Genomic DNA, 17,306 nt, shown 5'->3' on the forward strand with positions numbered 1-17,306 from the left:
GCAATGTACAATAGACTGACTGTCAATATATATATTTTCTCATTTTACTTAAACTCGGGGTAATTAGTGAGTCATATCAGAGAAAATCTCCTCCCCTTGAGTCTAGTATAAATTGTAGTAATTACAAATACCCCCCACCAAAACAAAAACCCGACATGTTTCACTTCCTTGCGGAAGCTTTTTCAAGGGAATAAAGTGCTGTGCATAAGTGCATAGTGCAGAGTGCTAAGGTGCAATTACATCAAACAATACAACAGAGAGTCATAGAGCATGTCTGCTCATGACAGCAGTCAAAATAAGACTGGCTAGAATGGAGTCTTTTTATACTCGTATGGTGTCACATGTCTGGGGGTGTGTCACAGATCCACCCCCGTATCACTGAACTGGCCTGTGATTCGTTGGCCATAGTGTCAGTTTCCCCATGTGGCCAATCCCAGAAGATCTCCATCTACTTCCATAGTTTCTCAATATTCACTTTCTAAACATCGCTGTATCCCCAGACTTACAGAATCCATGTACGCTTACATACAGTGTAGACCTATCTCCTTAATACTGACTCAGCGGCGTTGCTTATATCCAATTTCCAAAAACGCCGAGAATCCAGGCATCCGATTGGTCAGGGTCAGCCAAAACTTGCTACTATCCGCCCAGCCAATCCGCAAACAGCTCTGTTGCCTCCGCAACAGGTCTGCCAATCAGGTCAGTCCTCTGTGCTGGCGTAGGGCGGTGGGGCGGGAACTGAATCAATCCCACGCTGCACTGAATCATTTAGAGCCTCTTGTGAAGGAGTCACAAGCAGTGACTCATTCTAAGTGAATCATTTTTGCCGCGCTGTACCTTTCCGCACGGCTCATCTTAAGGATCCACATTCAGCTGTCTTTAGACTGGGAAGAGTCGACTCATTTTGTATACAGCCGCACGGCTCGCACACAAAGAGTCGCCCGGCAGTTTATATAAAACCCAGCTCTTTATGCCTATTAAACTCTTCATTGACAACCTCAATTTTTGTGTTATACTCTGTTTATTACTGCTAATATCTTACAGCTATAATCTGTTATCCTTTTCAGAACTAAGATCTGAGCTCAAAGAAAAAGAAAAGATTGTGAGGAGTGATCAGTAGTCTATGGAGGAGTGTGACATGATGAGGACAATTAAAGAGGAAGAAAAAGAGGCATATGTGAGGAGTGATCAGCAGTCTATGGAGGAGGGTGACATGATGAGGACAATTAAAGAGGAAGAAGAAGAGACGTATGTGAGGAGTGATCAGCAGTCTATGGAGGAGGGTGACATGATGAGGACAATTAAAGAGGAAGAAGAAGAGATGTATGTGAGGACTGATCAGCAGTCCATGGAGGCGGGTGACATGATGAGGACAATTAAAGAGGAAGAAAAAGAGGCATATGTGAGGAGTGATCAGCAGTCTATGGAGGAGGGTGACATGATGAAGACAATTAAAGAGGAAGAAGAAGAGGCATATGTGAGGAGTGATCAGCAGTCTATGGAGGAGGGTGACATGATGAGGACAATTAAAGAGGAAGAAGAAGAGGCATATGTGAGGAGTGATCAGCAGTCTATGGAGGAGGGTGACATGATGAGGACAATTAAAGAGGAAGAAGAAGAGAGGCATGTGAGGAGTGATCAGCAGTCTATGGAGGAGGGTGACATGATGAGGACAATTAAAGAGGAAGAAGAAGAGGCATATGTGAGGAGTGATCAGCAGTCTATGGAGGAGTGTGACATGATGAGAACAAGTAAAGAGGAAAAAGAAGAGACATATGTGAGGAGTGATCAGCAGTCTATGGAGGAGGGTGACATGATGAGGACAATTAAAGAGGAAGAAAAAGAGACGTATGTGAGGCGTGATCAGCAGTCTATGGAGGAGGGTGACATGATGAGGACAATTAAAGAGGATGAAGAGAAGTATCTGAGGAGTGATCAGCAGTCTGTGGAGGAGGGTGACAGGACGAGAGCATCAAAGGAGAAAGACATTATTACAGAGATGAATACAGGTAAGTGATGAACATTAGATATTCAAAAGACCTATTAAGTTGACTAAGAAATATGTCCCTGATGGACACAGTATTGGTTACATGGCACCAATAACTGGGGGAGGGGCTGTAAGAAACTGAGATATGTTTGGGTGAGTGGGGGAGGAGGGGGATACTGTGAAAGGAAGCTAAAAAGAGCAAGAGCAACAAGTTGCCCCCATACTGGATGAATATTAGGCACGAGGTGAATATACAAATGACAGATCTGGCAAGGGTGATAATTACAACAGCACAAAGTGGGACAACTGGTATCAATTGGGGGATCCTGATCAGAAGTGGCTCACAAAGAGTGGCTCACATCAACAGCAAAACAAATGTGAGCAGTAATATGGAAGCCATGTGTATACTGGCTGCACAGTTACTATAATAATGCATTATGTCAGGACAGTCAGTAAACATGCAAATAATTCCCTCCTTTCTCTGACAATCCAGACACACATCCAGAAACACTGAGGTATAAAACATCAGCAGCTTATTCATGTTATAGAATCCTATAGAACAGCTGGGAGGAATTTCTTGTGTTTGGCTTTGTTGGTGTCGGCCAGATGCCCAACAGAGACTATGACCAGGAGGGAGTGACACCCTCATAGCTGCAATAACCAGCAGTGTGTACAGATTGCTGCACAAATCACTAGAGCTGCCCGACAGAGACTCTGACCAGGAGGGAATGACACCCTCATAGCTGCAATAACCAGCAGTGTGTACAGATTGCTGCACAAATCACTAGAGCTTCCCAACAGAGACTCTGACCAGGTGGAGTGACACCCTCATAGCTGCAATACCCAGCAGTGTGTACAGATTGCTGCACAAATCACTAGAGCTGCCCAACAGAGACTCTGACCAGGAGGGAGTGACACCCTCATAGCTGCAATAACCAGCAGTGTGTACAGATCACTGCACAAATCACTAGAGCTGCCCCCTAACAGAGACTCTGACCAGGAGGGAGTGACACCCTCATAGCTGCAATAACCAGCAGTGTGTACAGATCGCTGCACATATCCCAACAGAGCTTCCCAACAGAGACTCTGACCAGGAGGAAGTGAGACCCTCATAGCTGCAATAACCAGCAGTGTGTACAGATTGCTGCACCAATCACTAGTGCTGCCCAACAGAGACTCCGACCAGGAGGGAGTGACACCCTCATAGCTGCAATAACCAGCAGTGTGTACAGATCGCTGCACAAATCACTAGAGCTGCCCAACAGAGACTCTGACCAGGAGGGAGTGACACCCTCATACCTGCAATAACCAGCAGTGTGTACAGATTGCTGCACAAATCACTAGAGCTGCCCCCTAACAGAGACTCTGACCAGGAGGGAGTGACACCCTCATAGCTGCAATAACCAGCAGTGTGTACAGATCGCTGCACAAATCACTAGAGCTGCCCAACAGAGACTCTGACCAGGAGGGAGTGACACCCTCATAGCTGCAATAACCAGCAGTGTGTACAGAACGCTGCACAAATCACTTGAGCTGCCCAACAGAGACTCTGACCAGGTGAGAGTGACACCCTCATAGCTGCAATAACCAGCAGTGTGTACAGATTGCTGCACAAATCACTAGAGCTGCCCAACAGAGACTATGACCAGGAGGGAGTGAGACATCATAGTTGCAATAACCAGCAGTGTGTACAGATCGCTGCACAAATCACTAGAGCTGCCCAACAGAGACTCTGACCAGGAGGGAGTGACACCCTCATAGCTGCAATAACCAGCAGTGTGTACAGATCGCTGCACAAATCACTAGAGCTGCCCCCTAACAGAGACTCTGACCAGGAGGGAGTGACACCCTCATAGCTGCAATAACCAGCAGTGTGTACAGATCGCTGCACAAATCACTAGAGCTGCCCAACAGAGACTCTGACCAGGAGGGAGTGACACCCTCATAGCTGCAATAACCAGCAGTGTGTACAGATTGCTGCACAAATCACTAGAGCTGCCCCCTAACAGAGACTCTGACCAGGAGGGAGTGACACCCTCATAGCTGCAATAACCAGCAGTGTGTACAGATCGCTGCACAAATCACTAGAGCTGCCCAACAGAGACTCTGACCAGGAGGGAGAGACACCCTCATAGCTGCAATAACCAGCAGTGTGTACAGATTGCTGCACAAATCACTAGAGCTGCCCAACAGAGACTCTGACCAGGAGGGAGAGACACCCTCATAGCTGCAATAACCAGCAGTGTGTACAGATTGCTGCACAAATCCCTAGAGCTGCCCAACAGAGACTCTGACCAGCAGGGAGTGACACCCTCATAGCTGCAATAACCAGCAGTGTGTACAGATTGCTGCACAAATCCCTAGAGCTGCCCAACAGAGACTCTGACCAGCAGGGAGTGACACCCTCATAGCTGCAATAACCAGCAGTGTGTACAGATTGCTGCACAAATCACTGAGCTGCCCAACAGAGACTCTGACCAGGAGGGAGTGACACCCTCATAGCTGCAATAATCAGCAGTGTGTACAGATTGCTGCACAAATCACTAGAGCTGCCCAACAGAGACTCTGACCAGGAGGGAGAGACACCCTCATAGCTGCAATAACCAGTAGTGTGTACAGATTGCTGCACCAATCACTAGAGCGGCCCAACAGAGACTCTGACCAGGAGGGAGTGACACCCTCATAGCTGCAATAACCAGCAGTGTGTACAGATCGCTGCACAGATCACTAGAGCTGCCCAACAGAGACTCTGACCAGGAGGGAGTGACACCCTCATAGCTGCAATAACCAGCAGAGTGTACAGATCACTGCACAAATCACTAGAGCTGCCCCCTAACAGAGACTCTGACCAGGAGGGAGTGACACCCTCATAGCTGCAATAACCAGCAGTGTGTACAGATCACTGCACAAATCACTAGAGCTGCCCCCTAACAGAGACTCTGACCAGGAGGGAGTGACACCCTCATAGCTGCAATAACCAGCAGTGTGTACAGATCGCTGCACATATCACTAGAGCTTCCCAACAGAGACTCTGACCAGGAGGAAGTGAGACCCTCATAGCTGCAATAACCAGCAGTGTGTACAGATCGCTGCACAAATCACTAGAGCTGCCCAACAGAGACTCTGACCAGGAGGGAGTGACACCCTCATAGCTGCAATAACCAGCAGTGTGTACAGATCGCTGCACCAATCACTAGTGCTGCCCAACAGAGACTCTGACCAGGAGGGAGTGACACCCTCATAGCTGCAATAACCAGCAGTGTGTACAGATCGCTGCACAAATCACTAGAGCTGCCCAACAGAGACTCTGACCAGGAGGGAGTGACACCCTCATACCTGCAATAACCAGCAGTGTGTACAGATTGCTGCACAAATCACTAGAGCTGCCCCCTAACAGAGACTCTGACCAGGAGGGAGTGACACCCTCATAGCTGCGATAACCAGCAGTGTGTACAGAACGCTGCACAAATCACTTGAGCTGCCCAACAGAGACTCTGACCAGGTGAGAGTGACACCCTCATAGCTGCAATAACCAGCAGTGGGTACAGATTGCTGCACAAATCACTAGAGCTGCCCAACAGAGACTATGACCAGGAGGGAGTGAGACATCATAGTTGCAATAACCAGCAGTGTGTACAGATTGCTGCACGTATCACTAGAGCTGCCCAACAGAGACTCTGACCAGGAGGGAGTGACACCCTCATAGCTGCAATAACCAGCAGTGTGTACAGATTGCTGCACAAATCACTAGAGCTGCCCCCTAACAGAGACTCTGACCAGGAGGGAGTGACACCCTCATAGCTGCAATAACCAGCATTGTGTACAGATTGCTGCACAAATCACTAGAGCTGCCCAACAGAGACTCTGACCAGGAGGGAGTGACACCCTCATAGCTGCAATAACCAGCAGTGTGTACAGATTGCTGCACAAATCCCTAGAGCTGCCCAACAGAGACTCTGACCAGCAGGGAGTGACATCCTCATAGCTACAATAACCAGCAGTGTGTACAGATTGCTGCACAAATCACTAGAGCTGCCCAACAGAGACTCTGACCAGCAGGGAGTGACATCCTCATAGCTACAATAACCAGCAGTGTGTACAGAGTGCTGCACAAATCACTGAGCTGCCCAACAGAGACTCTGACCAGGAGGGAGTGACACCCTCATAGCTGCAATAACCAGCAGTGTGTACAGATTGCTGCACAAATCACTAGAGCTGCCCAACAGAGACTATAACCAGGAGGGAGTGAGACATTATAGTTGCAATAACCAGCAGTGTGTACAGATCGCTGCACAAATCACTAGAGCTGCCCAACAGAGACTCTGACCAGGAGGGAGTGACACCCTCATAGCTGCAATAACCAGCAGTGTGTACAGATTGCTGCACAAATCACTAGAGCTGCCCAACAGAGACTCTGACCAGGAGGGAGTGACACCCTCATAGCTGCAATAACCAGCAGTGTGTACAGATTGCTGCACAAATCACTAGAGCTGCCCAACAGAGACTCTGACCAGGAGGAGTGACGCCCTCATAGCTGCAATAACCAGCAGTGTGTACAGATTGCTGCACAAATCACTAGAGCTGCCCCCTAACAGAGACTCTGACCAGGAAAGAGTGACACCCTCATAGCTGCAATAACCAGCAGTGTGTACAGATCGCTGCACAAATCACTAGAGCTGCCCAACAGAGACTCTGACCAGGAGGGAGTGACACCCTCATAGCTGCAATAACCAGCAGTGTGTACAGATCGCTGCACAAATGACTAGAGCTGCCCAACAGAGACTCTGACCAGGAGGGAGTGACACCCTCATAGCTGCAATAACCAGCAGTGTGTACAGAATGCTGCACAAATCACTTGAGCTGCCCAACAGAGACTCTGACCAGGTGAGAGTGACACCCTCATAGCTGCAATAACCAGCAGTGGGTACAGATTGCTGCACAAATCACTAGAGCTGCCCAACAGAGACTATGACCAGGAGGGAGTGAGACATCATAGTTGCAATAACCAGCAGTGTGTACAGATCGCTGCACAAATCACTAGAGCTGCCCAACAGAGACTCTGACCAGGAGGGAGTGACACCCTCATAGCTGCAATAACCAGCAGTGTGTACAGATTGCTGCACAAATCACTAGAGCTGCCCAACAGAGACTCTGACCAGGAGGGAGTGACACCCTCATAGCTGCAATAACCAGCAGTGTGTACAGATTGCTGCACAAATCACTAGAGCTGCCCAACAGAGACTCTGACCAGGAGGAGTGACGCCCTCATAGCTGCAATAACCAGCAGTGTGTACAGATTGCTGCACAAATCACTAGAGCTGCCCCCTAACAGAGACTCTGACCAGGAGGGAGTGACACCCTCATAGCTGCAATAACCAGCAGTGTGTACAGATCGCTGCACAAATCACTAGAGCTGCCCAACAGAGACTCTGACCAGGAGGGAGTGACACCCTCATAGCTGCAATAACCAGCAGTGTGTACAGATTGCTGCACGTATCACTAGAGCTGCCCAACAGAGACTCTGACCAGGAGGGAGTGACACCCTCATAGCTGCAATAACCAGCAGTGTGTACAGATTGCTGCACAAATCACTAGAGCTGCCCCCTAACAGAGACTCTGACCAGGAGGGAGTGACACCCTCATAGCTGCAATAACCAGCATTGTGTACAGTTCGCTGCACAAATCACTAGAGCTGCCCAACAGAGACTCTGACCAGGAGGGAGAGACACCCTCATAGCTGCAATAACCAGCAGTGTGTACAGATTGCTGCACAAATCACTAGAGCTGCCCAACAGAGACTCTGACCAGGAGGGAGAGACACCCTCATAGCTGCAATAACCAGCAGTGTGTACAGATTGCTGCACAAATCCCTAGAGCTGCCCAACAGAGACTCTGACCAGCAGGGAGTGACATCCTCATAGCTACAATAACCAGCAGTGTGTACAGAGTGCTGCACAAATCACTAGAGCTGCCCAACAGAGACTCTGACCAGCAGGGAGTGACATCCTCATAGCTACAATAACCAGCAGTGTGTACAGAGTGCTGCACAAATCACTGAGCTGCCCAACAGAGACTCTGACCAGGAGGGAGTGACACCCTCATAGCTGCAATAACCAGCAGTGTGTACAGATTGCTGCACAAATCACTAGAGCTGCCCAACAGAGACTATGACCAGGAGGGAGTGAGACATCATAGTTGCAATAACCAGCAGTGTGTACAGATCGTTGCACAAATCACTAGAGCTGCCCAACAGAGACTCTGACCAGGAGGGAGTGACACCCTCATAGCTGCAATAACCAGCAGTGTGTACAGATCGCTGCACAAATCACTAGAGCTGCCCAACAGAGACTGACCAGGAGGGAGTGACGCCCTCATAGCTGCAATAACCAGCAGTGTGTACAGATTGCTGCACAAATCACTAGAGCTGCCCCCTAACAGAGACTCTGACCAGGAAAGAGTGACACCCTCATAGCTGCAATAACCAGCAGTGTGTACAGATCGCTGCACAAATCACTAGAGCTGCCCAACAGAGACTCTGACCAGGAGGGAGTGACACCCTCATAGCTGCAATAACCAGCAGTGTGTACAGATCGCTGCACAAATGACTAGAGCTGCCCAACAGAGACTCTGACCAGGAGGGAGTGACACCCTCATAGCTGCAATAACCAGCAGTGTGTACAGATTGCTGCACAAATCACTAGAGCTGCCCAACAGAGACTCTGACCAGGAGGGAGTGACACCCTCATAGTATAAGGCTTAGTGGATACACCATCTTATATCAGTCCCTATGCCCTACTCTCCACCGCAGTCCTCACCCTGTGTGGCCCTCAGCCTCTGGATACATGCTGTGTTTACCCTGCACACTGTTACACCCAGGCCTTACTGCACAAGGTATAGGAACTGAAGGCTGTCAGACAGTGGTACCACCAGGACTCACTAGGAAGTGACACAGGCAGATGTCTTAGTCAAACAGTCCAGGGTCATAGACAGTAGTCAGATGGCACACAATCAGAGGGGTATGCAATATCGCAGTCAGGAAGCCAGATGTCCTTCACATACATACAATATCAGTACGGGATGAGACAGAAGAGTGATCAAAACTAACAAGGGTTGGTCCAGGCAGCAATCAGAGGGATAGTCAGGTGACAAGCAAGGTTTCAGGCCAGGTAACAGGCAGGAGATACATGGGTACTCCCAGCAGCTAGCTCTAGAGACTAAACACCATCACAGGCAAGTAACAACTGTGCCAGGCAAGTTTAAAAACTGACAACAGCCAATCAGGAAGCCCCACTCAGTCAGCCGGCCAATGGAACTCACAGCCTGCCTCTAGTGATTGGCTCTGCACTAGTCCATCACCTCCGGGCTCAGAGGCAGCGTTGGAGAGCGTATGTCGCCTAGCAATGACAGAGGAAGCTCTTCCACGTGAGCCTGCGGGACTTCCAGAGACGCCAACTGCTGAGTTGCCCAATGAATTGCTATTCTTTTCAAGATGATAACATTGTTATTCCAACTTGTATGCAGCTTGAAACTGAACCATTGATTGGAGTTGTAGCTGATTTTGATTTGTCCAATTCCAATCTCGAGAAACGTCACAAACTCAATTGTCTCAGTTTGTAAAAACGATAATCTTATTGTTGCACTTTAAGAATGAGCTGAGATAAGGGATGTCACTACAGGACCCCTTTAATATGCCCAGCAAATTGGGGATTATAACATGTATGAGGGACTTGTTATTAATTGCTAAAGTTGGCAAAATTGACTTCAGGGAAATCTGAGAATAAAAATGCACAACCATTTATACTTGTCTGGGGCTTCTGCCTGTAAGAATCTGTGAGGTTCTTGCAATGGAAAACTTTCAATCAGTTTAACTACTTGCCGACCGCGTCATGCTGATGGGAGTGGCTGCGGCGGTAGCCCCAGGACCGACTAACGCCGATTGGCGTAAGGTTCTGCGGGCCTATTTTGCATGAGATCGCGTGCGCCAATGCGCGTGCATTCTTCCTTGGATGGCGGAGCTTAGCTCCGCCTTCAATCTCCCAGCGACGATCGCTGCTAGGAGACCACTGTCTATTAACATAGTACAGCGCTGTGATGTAAGGCAGTGCTGTACTGGGGACAGCCGTGTGACACGGCTCTCCCCCTGGGATACTGGAGCGCGATCAGCTCTCATAAGCTCAAGCCTATGACAGCCGATCGCCTTCATTGGCTGGCTGGGGGAAGGGAGGGAGTTAGGAAAAAAAATAAATAGGAAAATTTATTATATATATATATATATATATATATATATATATATATATATATATATATATATATATATATATATAAAAATAAACATCTGGGGGGCGATCAGACCCCACCAAAAGAAAGCTCTGTTAATGGGGAGAAAAGGGGGGGGGGGGGGTAATCACTTGTGTGCTGAGTGGTGCAGGCCCTGCAGCAAGTCCTTAAAGCTGTAGCGGCCAATTTAGCAAAAAATGGCCTGGTCTTTAGGGGGTTTGCTGTCCTCAAGTGGTTAAGAACCACTTTTTCAGCTGAAGACTGCTGTATATTGAGAGTGGAAGAAATTGCAGCAGGTTGGCACTACAGTATGAAATGAAGCAATGAGCTGTGCACGGATGGCTTAGTCATATGTCCTCACTGTTATGCTCTAGCATACAGATTGCATCAATTATACTTGAAGAATAGGAGAAGATGGCAATGCTGTAAAACACTGTGTTTATTCAAATATACTGTGCATCACTGGTGCATAATATGCATACATCATCATTAATGGGAGGTAAACATACCAGGTGGATGAAGAGCGGAACAATGGGTGGCGGTGGGTGCTGGTTACAAATGCTTGATAGCCATTTCATGCACTGCTGTGCTTCTACAAAGGCTGCATCCGTAGAAGCGCAGTAGTGCGCAAAATGGCAGTCATGCATTTGTAACCACCACCCATTGTGCCTCTCTTCATCCACCTGGTATGTTTACCTCCCATTAACCTCCCTGTGGGTGCATTTCTGTCTGGATTTATGGGTCTAAAAGCGGTACTATTTCTTTTTTCAAGAATTTTAGGCCAATTCTTAAGTCTTAACTCACCAAAATATATCAGAATAAAGGCCTGGTAGACATCCTGCATATAAATAAAAGACTGGAACACAAAGTTATTAAAATAATTACATTTATAAATAAATTGAAAAAGTAGGTGGTAGGCAGAGAGTAGTCAAAATCCAGGCAGATGTCGGTACAGGCGGCAGGCAGAGAGTAATCAAAATCCAGGCAGATGTCAGTGCAGGCGGCAGGCAGAGAGTAGTCAAAATCCAGGCAGATGTCGGTACAGGTGGCAGGCAGAGATCAGTCAAAATCCAGGCAGATGTCGGTACAGGTGGCAGGCAGAGATCAGTCAAAATCCAGGCAGATGTCGGTGCAGGCGGCAGGCAGAGATCAGTCAAAATCCAGGCAGATGTCGGTACAGGCGGCAGGCAGAGATCAGTCAAAATCCAGGCAGATGTCGGTAACAGTAAGACAGAAGCACTTAGCTCCGAAGCAGTTGGGAACCAAATGGCTATATTGTAAACATCATGTGCTTTCAAATGAGGCTCCTTAAGTTAGCAGTCTATAGACTGTTGCCACTTTTATGGGCCTGAGGAAGCGGGCTCAGACCTGTGAAACGCGTTGCCTGTGCTTTGTTAAACATTCTTTGTCTAAGAATTTCGTCTCTGAGGTAAGCCACCTCACTTGTTTCTTTTTAGTTGTTTTTAACGTATTTTATACAACCAGGGCACTTCTTTATCCCCTTTGTGCAGTAGCTCGGCCTCTGCTCCAGTCAATCTGCGCCGATCGCCACCTCTCCCCGCCCCTCTGTCTTCTTTAACTGAGAGGGGCGGGGGAGAGGTGGAGATTCGCAGAGATTGATGCGACTGCAGGCAGAACTACAGCACAAAGCTCTGCCTCCCATGAGCAGCAAAATCTTTTTTTTCCCCCAGGGATTTGGGGGGGATAAAGACCTCGTTCTGCGGCAGGAAGCGGCGCATCATCTTTCATCTTAAGGCTGAAGAGGATCCTGAAATAAAAAGAGGTCAATTTTAAGTCTTCAGACTCTATTTAAAGAGGAATTGTCGCAAAAATCTTAAAATTTAAAACACATACAAATAAGAAGTACATTTCTCCCAGAGTAAAATGAGCCATAAATGACTTTTCTCCTATGTTGCTGTCACTTACAGTAGGTAGCAGAAATCTGACAGAAGCGACAGATTTTGGAGTAGCCCATCTTCTCATAGGGGGGGATCTCAGGGTTTTCTTTATTTTTAGTAGCAGAAGTACTTAGTGAATGGCGGTTGCTCCGTCCAACTGCCAAAAAAGTGTGCAGCAAGCAGGGAGGCTGCGCAGCATCTTTGTATAAATCTTTTTCAGGGAATGTCTTTATAAAGAATAAAGGCCATGCTGAGAATCCCCCATGAATAGATGGACTAGCCCAAAACATGTCGGTAATGTCAGATTTCTACTACCTACGGTAAGTGACGGCAACATAAGAGAAAAGTCATTTATGGCTCATTTTACTCTGGGAGAAATGTACTTCTTATTGGTATGTATTTTACATTTTAAGATTTTCCCGACAGTTCCTCTTTAAGCAGCTGAGTTTAGAACAGATTGGAGGGCTGCCAGTATGTTTACCGACGTAGAAAGGAAAAGGCATGTAAAGGTATGCAGATATGCGGGGACTGTGATATGTGTCAATATGGGCAAAAAGGAAATTGTTTCCTTAATCATAATCGTACAAAATCCTTGTTATATCTTGCTCAACAGAAGAAGTTATCTACCAGATTAGATGTCCTTGCAATTTAATTTATACAGGGAAAACCTACAGAGTGCTAAACGTAAGAATAGATGAACTTTTGTCAAACGTTAAAAAGAAGCCCAATCCTGTAAAGGTTTTTTTTGCCTTCCCCTGGATACACTGGGATATATAGTATGCAGGTTCAGGGCAGTGATTTTTTTTTTCCTTGGTTCAACTTGATGGATGGATGTCTTTTTTTTTTTCAACCAAACTAACGATGTAACTATGGGGTAGATTCATTAAGCTGTGCTACTAAAGTGACATGGTCCCAATAAAATAAAGTTGTTGTTTTTTTTCAATTCCCCATTAATTTTTAACCCAAACCTAGCCTATTAGCCCATTATTAACCTCTACAATACCTAAACCTGTTTATAAACTTTTAATGACTGCCGCCTGTAGCGATCGGATGCAATCGCTAGGGCGAAAGTTTCAGACCCCAATGCTCTACAGATGTAATGCTCTTAGCAAGGAAATGAGCAGCGCTACTTAAAAACAGACTAGTGCCTACCTGCAAAAGAGTGAAAGCCCCACTTGTGGGGTCGAATACACACCGAGCATACACATGACCTGTCTACCACTGGAGGAGGATGCCGCACCCAGGCTATGCATATACATAGGTTAGGATTTAGTTAGTGTTAGGCCCCTCCCATGGAGGATTGACTTCTTCGCAGTGGGAGGGACAAGTACTTAATAGGTTGCATGCAAGCTGTTACAGGAAACCAACATCCTCCTCTAGTGGTAGACAGGTCATGTGTATGCTCGGTGTGTATTCGACCCCACAAGTGGAGCTTGCACTCTTTTGCAGGTAGGCACTAGTCTGTTTTTAAGTAGCGCTGCTCATTTCCTTGCTAAGTACTAATTTAATTTGTTTTTGGTCAGCTGCTCCCACTTAACAGCCATGCTTTTAGTGTATATGCAGAGCTTCTGTTTGGGTTCAAGGTGCGTTTGTAGTTCCTGGGGGGGCTCAGCGCATCTCTGATTGGAGGCCATTCGGAGGCGGCTTGGTGTTGCGCTGATCCACCTTTTGCGCAATTTTAGATGGAACGCTCTGCCATTGCCTAGTGGTGCATCTGTTCAGCTCTATGCCCCCTGAACTGTCGCCCTAGCGAAGGCATTTGATCGCCACAGACGCACAGATTGGGGATAACAGTCCGCCACATGCTCAGCTAGAAGTAAAATGTGGCATGTGGGGTATCATTTTAATCGGGAAGGGCCAAGTAATTTATTTGTAAATGTTTTATAACTGTGGGACGTGTGATGTGAAAATTAGGAAGGGTGAAAAATGAAAAAAAATTTGTTTTTTGCATTTACGCCTAATTTTTCCCCAGGGATGGACTATAAAACAAAATAGTTTTGGGAGAAAAATATTACCCAAAGAAAGCCTAGATTGTACTGAAAAAAACAAGATATGTATCACTAAGATGGCATAGATAATTCAAAAGTTACTTCTGTATAAAAACGACACAGCTAAAGTGTCAAAAATGTCAGGAACGTCAAGGTGTAAAAACCGTGGAACGAGAACCAGTTAATGTGAAGAGCACCGGTTGTGCACGCAGAAGTGCAGTGTAGCGTGCGCTGAAAGCTTACATGTGTTTCCAAATAACGGCCACTCCACTGATCCTGCCCTGAGCCGTGTCAGGTTCAGTAGTTTCATAGGATGTGATCCCCGCACTTTAATTGGAAGCCTATTGGGCTGCATTACCACACATAGCGTGCGCACAATTTGCGCTCCTTATATTAAGTTGCGCTGCTTAGTGAATCAACCAGACTTTACATTTATCTACATGAAATGTCATCAGTCAGTCCATGTGGCCACACTATTGAGATCCTGTTGTAATATGTCGCTGTTCTGCTTAGTGTTGATAATTCTGGCTAGAGTTTCAGCAATACATTATTCGGAAAGGAAAGAGGATGGTCGGCACTGCTGTACAGCTTCCTTTATATAGCAATGTGCAGACAAGTAGGCTGTGTGTTACATCATCACTTCACAGTCCATAAGAAGAGACTAAACACGTACCGGAGCGGAGGTGGATAGCAGGTGGATAAATTGCTTTAGTAAATAACACCTCACAAGTGTGTAGCATTTCTGCCCACTCTCCAACCCAACCTGGGTTTCGCCACTGCGGCATCCTCAGGGGTAACGAAGAGAAGGCACTAGGCTGGCCAATATATTATATTGTGCTACACCCAGTGGTAACTCTTGTGAAGAGTTATTTACTAAAGTGATTTAATATTTACAAGTCCTGGTTACAGGGAACAACAATGTAAGGGTTTTTACCAGAATTTTCTTGTATGCAGAGAAGTAACACACTACATGTGTTTCTTGTAAAGAGAAATACTGATGCATAGTTTTGGACGTGTGGTGATGTCACCTGTGAGATTTGTGTTACACGGGGTGATTGCAAGTGATGCAACATTATAAACAGCCAGGGCACTTTCTAGGCTAAATTGCACCCAGGACTGGGGTGTAAAAATTGCCCTTTCTCATTCCTCCCCCCCCCCCCCCACGTGGAGACAGGTATAGGTGCCCGCAGTATAGGTGTTAGCCAGGTCTAGTTGCCCCCAGTATAGGTAGCCAGCTATAGGTCCCCCACTATAGGTAGCCAGGCATAGTTTCCCCCAACATAGGTTAGATAGGTAGGTGACCCCATATAGGTTAGATAAGTAGGTGACCCCATATAGGTTAGATAAGTAGTTGCCCCTAATATACATTAGCTAGGTAGGTGCCTCCAGTGTAGGTAGCAAGTACGGTTGCCCCCAGTATAGGTTAGATAGGTAGGTGCCCCCAGTATAGGTTAGATAGGTAGCTGCCCCCAGTATAGGTTAGATAGGTAGCTGCCCCCAGTATAGGTTAGATAGGTAGGTGACCCAAGATAAGTTAGCTGTTTAGCTGCCTCCAGCATAGGTAGCCAGCACAGTTACCCCCAATATAGGTTAGATAAGTAGGTGCCTGCAGTATAGGCTAGATAGGTAGGTGCCCGCAGTATAGGTTAGATAGGTATGTGCCCGCAGTATAGGTTAGATAAGTAGGTGCCCCTAATATAGGTTAGCTAGGTAGGTGCATCCAGTATAGGTAGCAAGCACAGTTACCCCCAGTATAGGTTAGATAGGTAGGTGCCCTCAGTATAGGTTAGATGGGTAGATGCCTGCAGTATAAGTTAGATAGGTAGGTGCCTGCATTATATATGGTTAGATAGGTAGTTTCCCCCAGTATAGATTAGATAGGTAGGTGGCCACAGTATAGATTAGATAGGTAGGTGTCTGCAGAATAGGTTAGATAGGTAGGTTCCCCCAGTATAGATTAGATAGGTAGGTGGCCACAGTATAGATTAGATAGGTAGGTGTCCGCAGAATAGGTTAGATAGGTAGCTGCCCCCAGTATAGATTAGATAGGTAGGTGGCCACAGTATAGATTAGATAGGTAGGTACCCGCAGTATAGGTTAGATAGGTAGGTTCCCCCAGCATAGATTAGATAGGTAGGTAGCCACAGTATAGATTAGATCAGGGGTGCTCACACTTTTTCGGCTCGCGAGCTACTCCCACTCTCCCTGCTCTATATGGGCCAATCCCACTCTCCCTGCTCTGTATGGGCCACTCCCACTCTCCCTGCTCTGTATGGGCCACTCCCACTCTCCCTGCTCTGTATGGGCCACTCCCACTCTCTCTGCTCTATATGGGCCACTCCCACTCTCCCTGCTCTATATGGGCCACTCCCACTCTCCCTGCTCTGTATGGGCCACTCCCACTCTCCCTGCTCTGTATGGGCCACTCCCACTCTCCCTGCTCTATATGGGCCACTCCCACTCTCCCTGCTCTGTATGGGCCACTCCCACTCTCCCTGCTCTGTATGGGCCACTCCCACTCTCCCTTCTCTGTATGGGCCGCTCCCACGCTCTCTGATCTGTATGGGCCACTCCCACTCTCCCTTCTCTGTATGGGCCGCTCCCATGCTCTCTGCTCTGTATGGGCCACTCCCACTCTCCCTGCTCTGTATGGGCCACTCCCACTCTCCCTGCTCTGTATGGGCCACTCCCCTGCTCTCTGCTCTGTATGGGCTGCTCCCACTCTCCCTGCTCTGTATGGGCCACTCCCACGCTCTCTGCTCTGTATGGGCCACTTCCACTCTCTCTGCTCTATATGGGCCGCTCCCACGCTCTCTGCTCTGTATGGGCTGCTCCCACTCTCCCTGCTCTGTATGGGCCGCTCCCACTCTCCCTTCTCTGTATGGGCCACTCCCACTCTCTCTGCTCTATATGGGCCACTCCCACTCTCCCTGCTCTGTATGGGCCACTCCCACGCTCCCTGCTACAGTATGTATGGGCCACTCCCACTCTCCCTGCTCTGTATGGGCCACTCCCACTCTCCCTGCTCTGTATGGGCTGCTCCCATGCTCCCTGCTCTGTATGGGCCACTCCCACTCTCTGCTCTGTATGGGCCACTCCCAATCTCCCTGCTCTGTATGGGCCGCTCCCACGCTTTCTGCTCTGTATGGGCCACTC

At 47.6% G+C, this 17,306-nt stretch overlaps 1 protein-coding gene across 1 annotated transcript in view; it reads left to right on the top strand.

Moving 5' to 3' along the window:
- Positions 1 to 17,306, top strand: part of LOC137535372 (zinc finger protein 665-like) — a 40,405-nt gene that overhangs the window by 14,338 nt on the left and 8,761 nt on the right. Inside the window, exon 2 of the mRNA XM_068257203.1 lies at positions 1,068 to 2,009. Within this exon, the coding sequence (XP_068113304.1) occupies positions 1,124 to 2,009 (886 nt within the window). The 5' untranslated portion in view covers positions 1,068 to 1,123. The remainder of the gene's footprint in view (positions 1 to 1,067; positions 2,010 to 17,306) is intronic.

This window comes from Hyperolius riggenbachi, chromosome 10 (genome assembly GCF_040937935.1).
Source record: "Hyperolius riggenbachi isolate aHypRig1 chromosome 10, aHypRig1.pri, whole genome shotgun sequence".
Classification (NCBI taxonomy): domain Eukaryota; kingdom Metazoa; phylum Chordata; class Amphibia; order Anura; family Hyperoliidae; genus Hyperolius; species Hyperolius riggenbachi.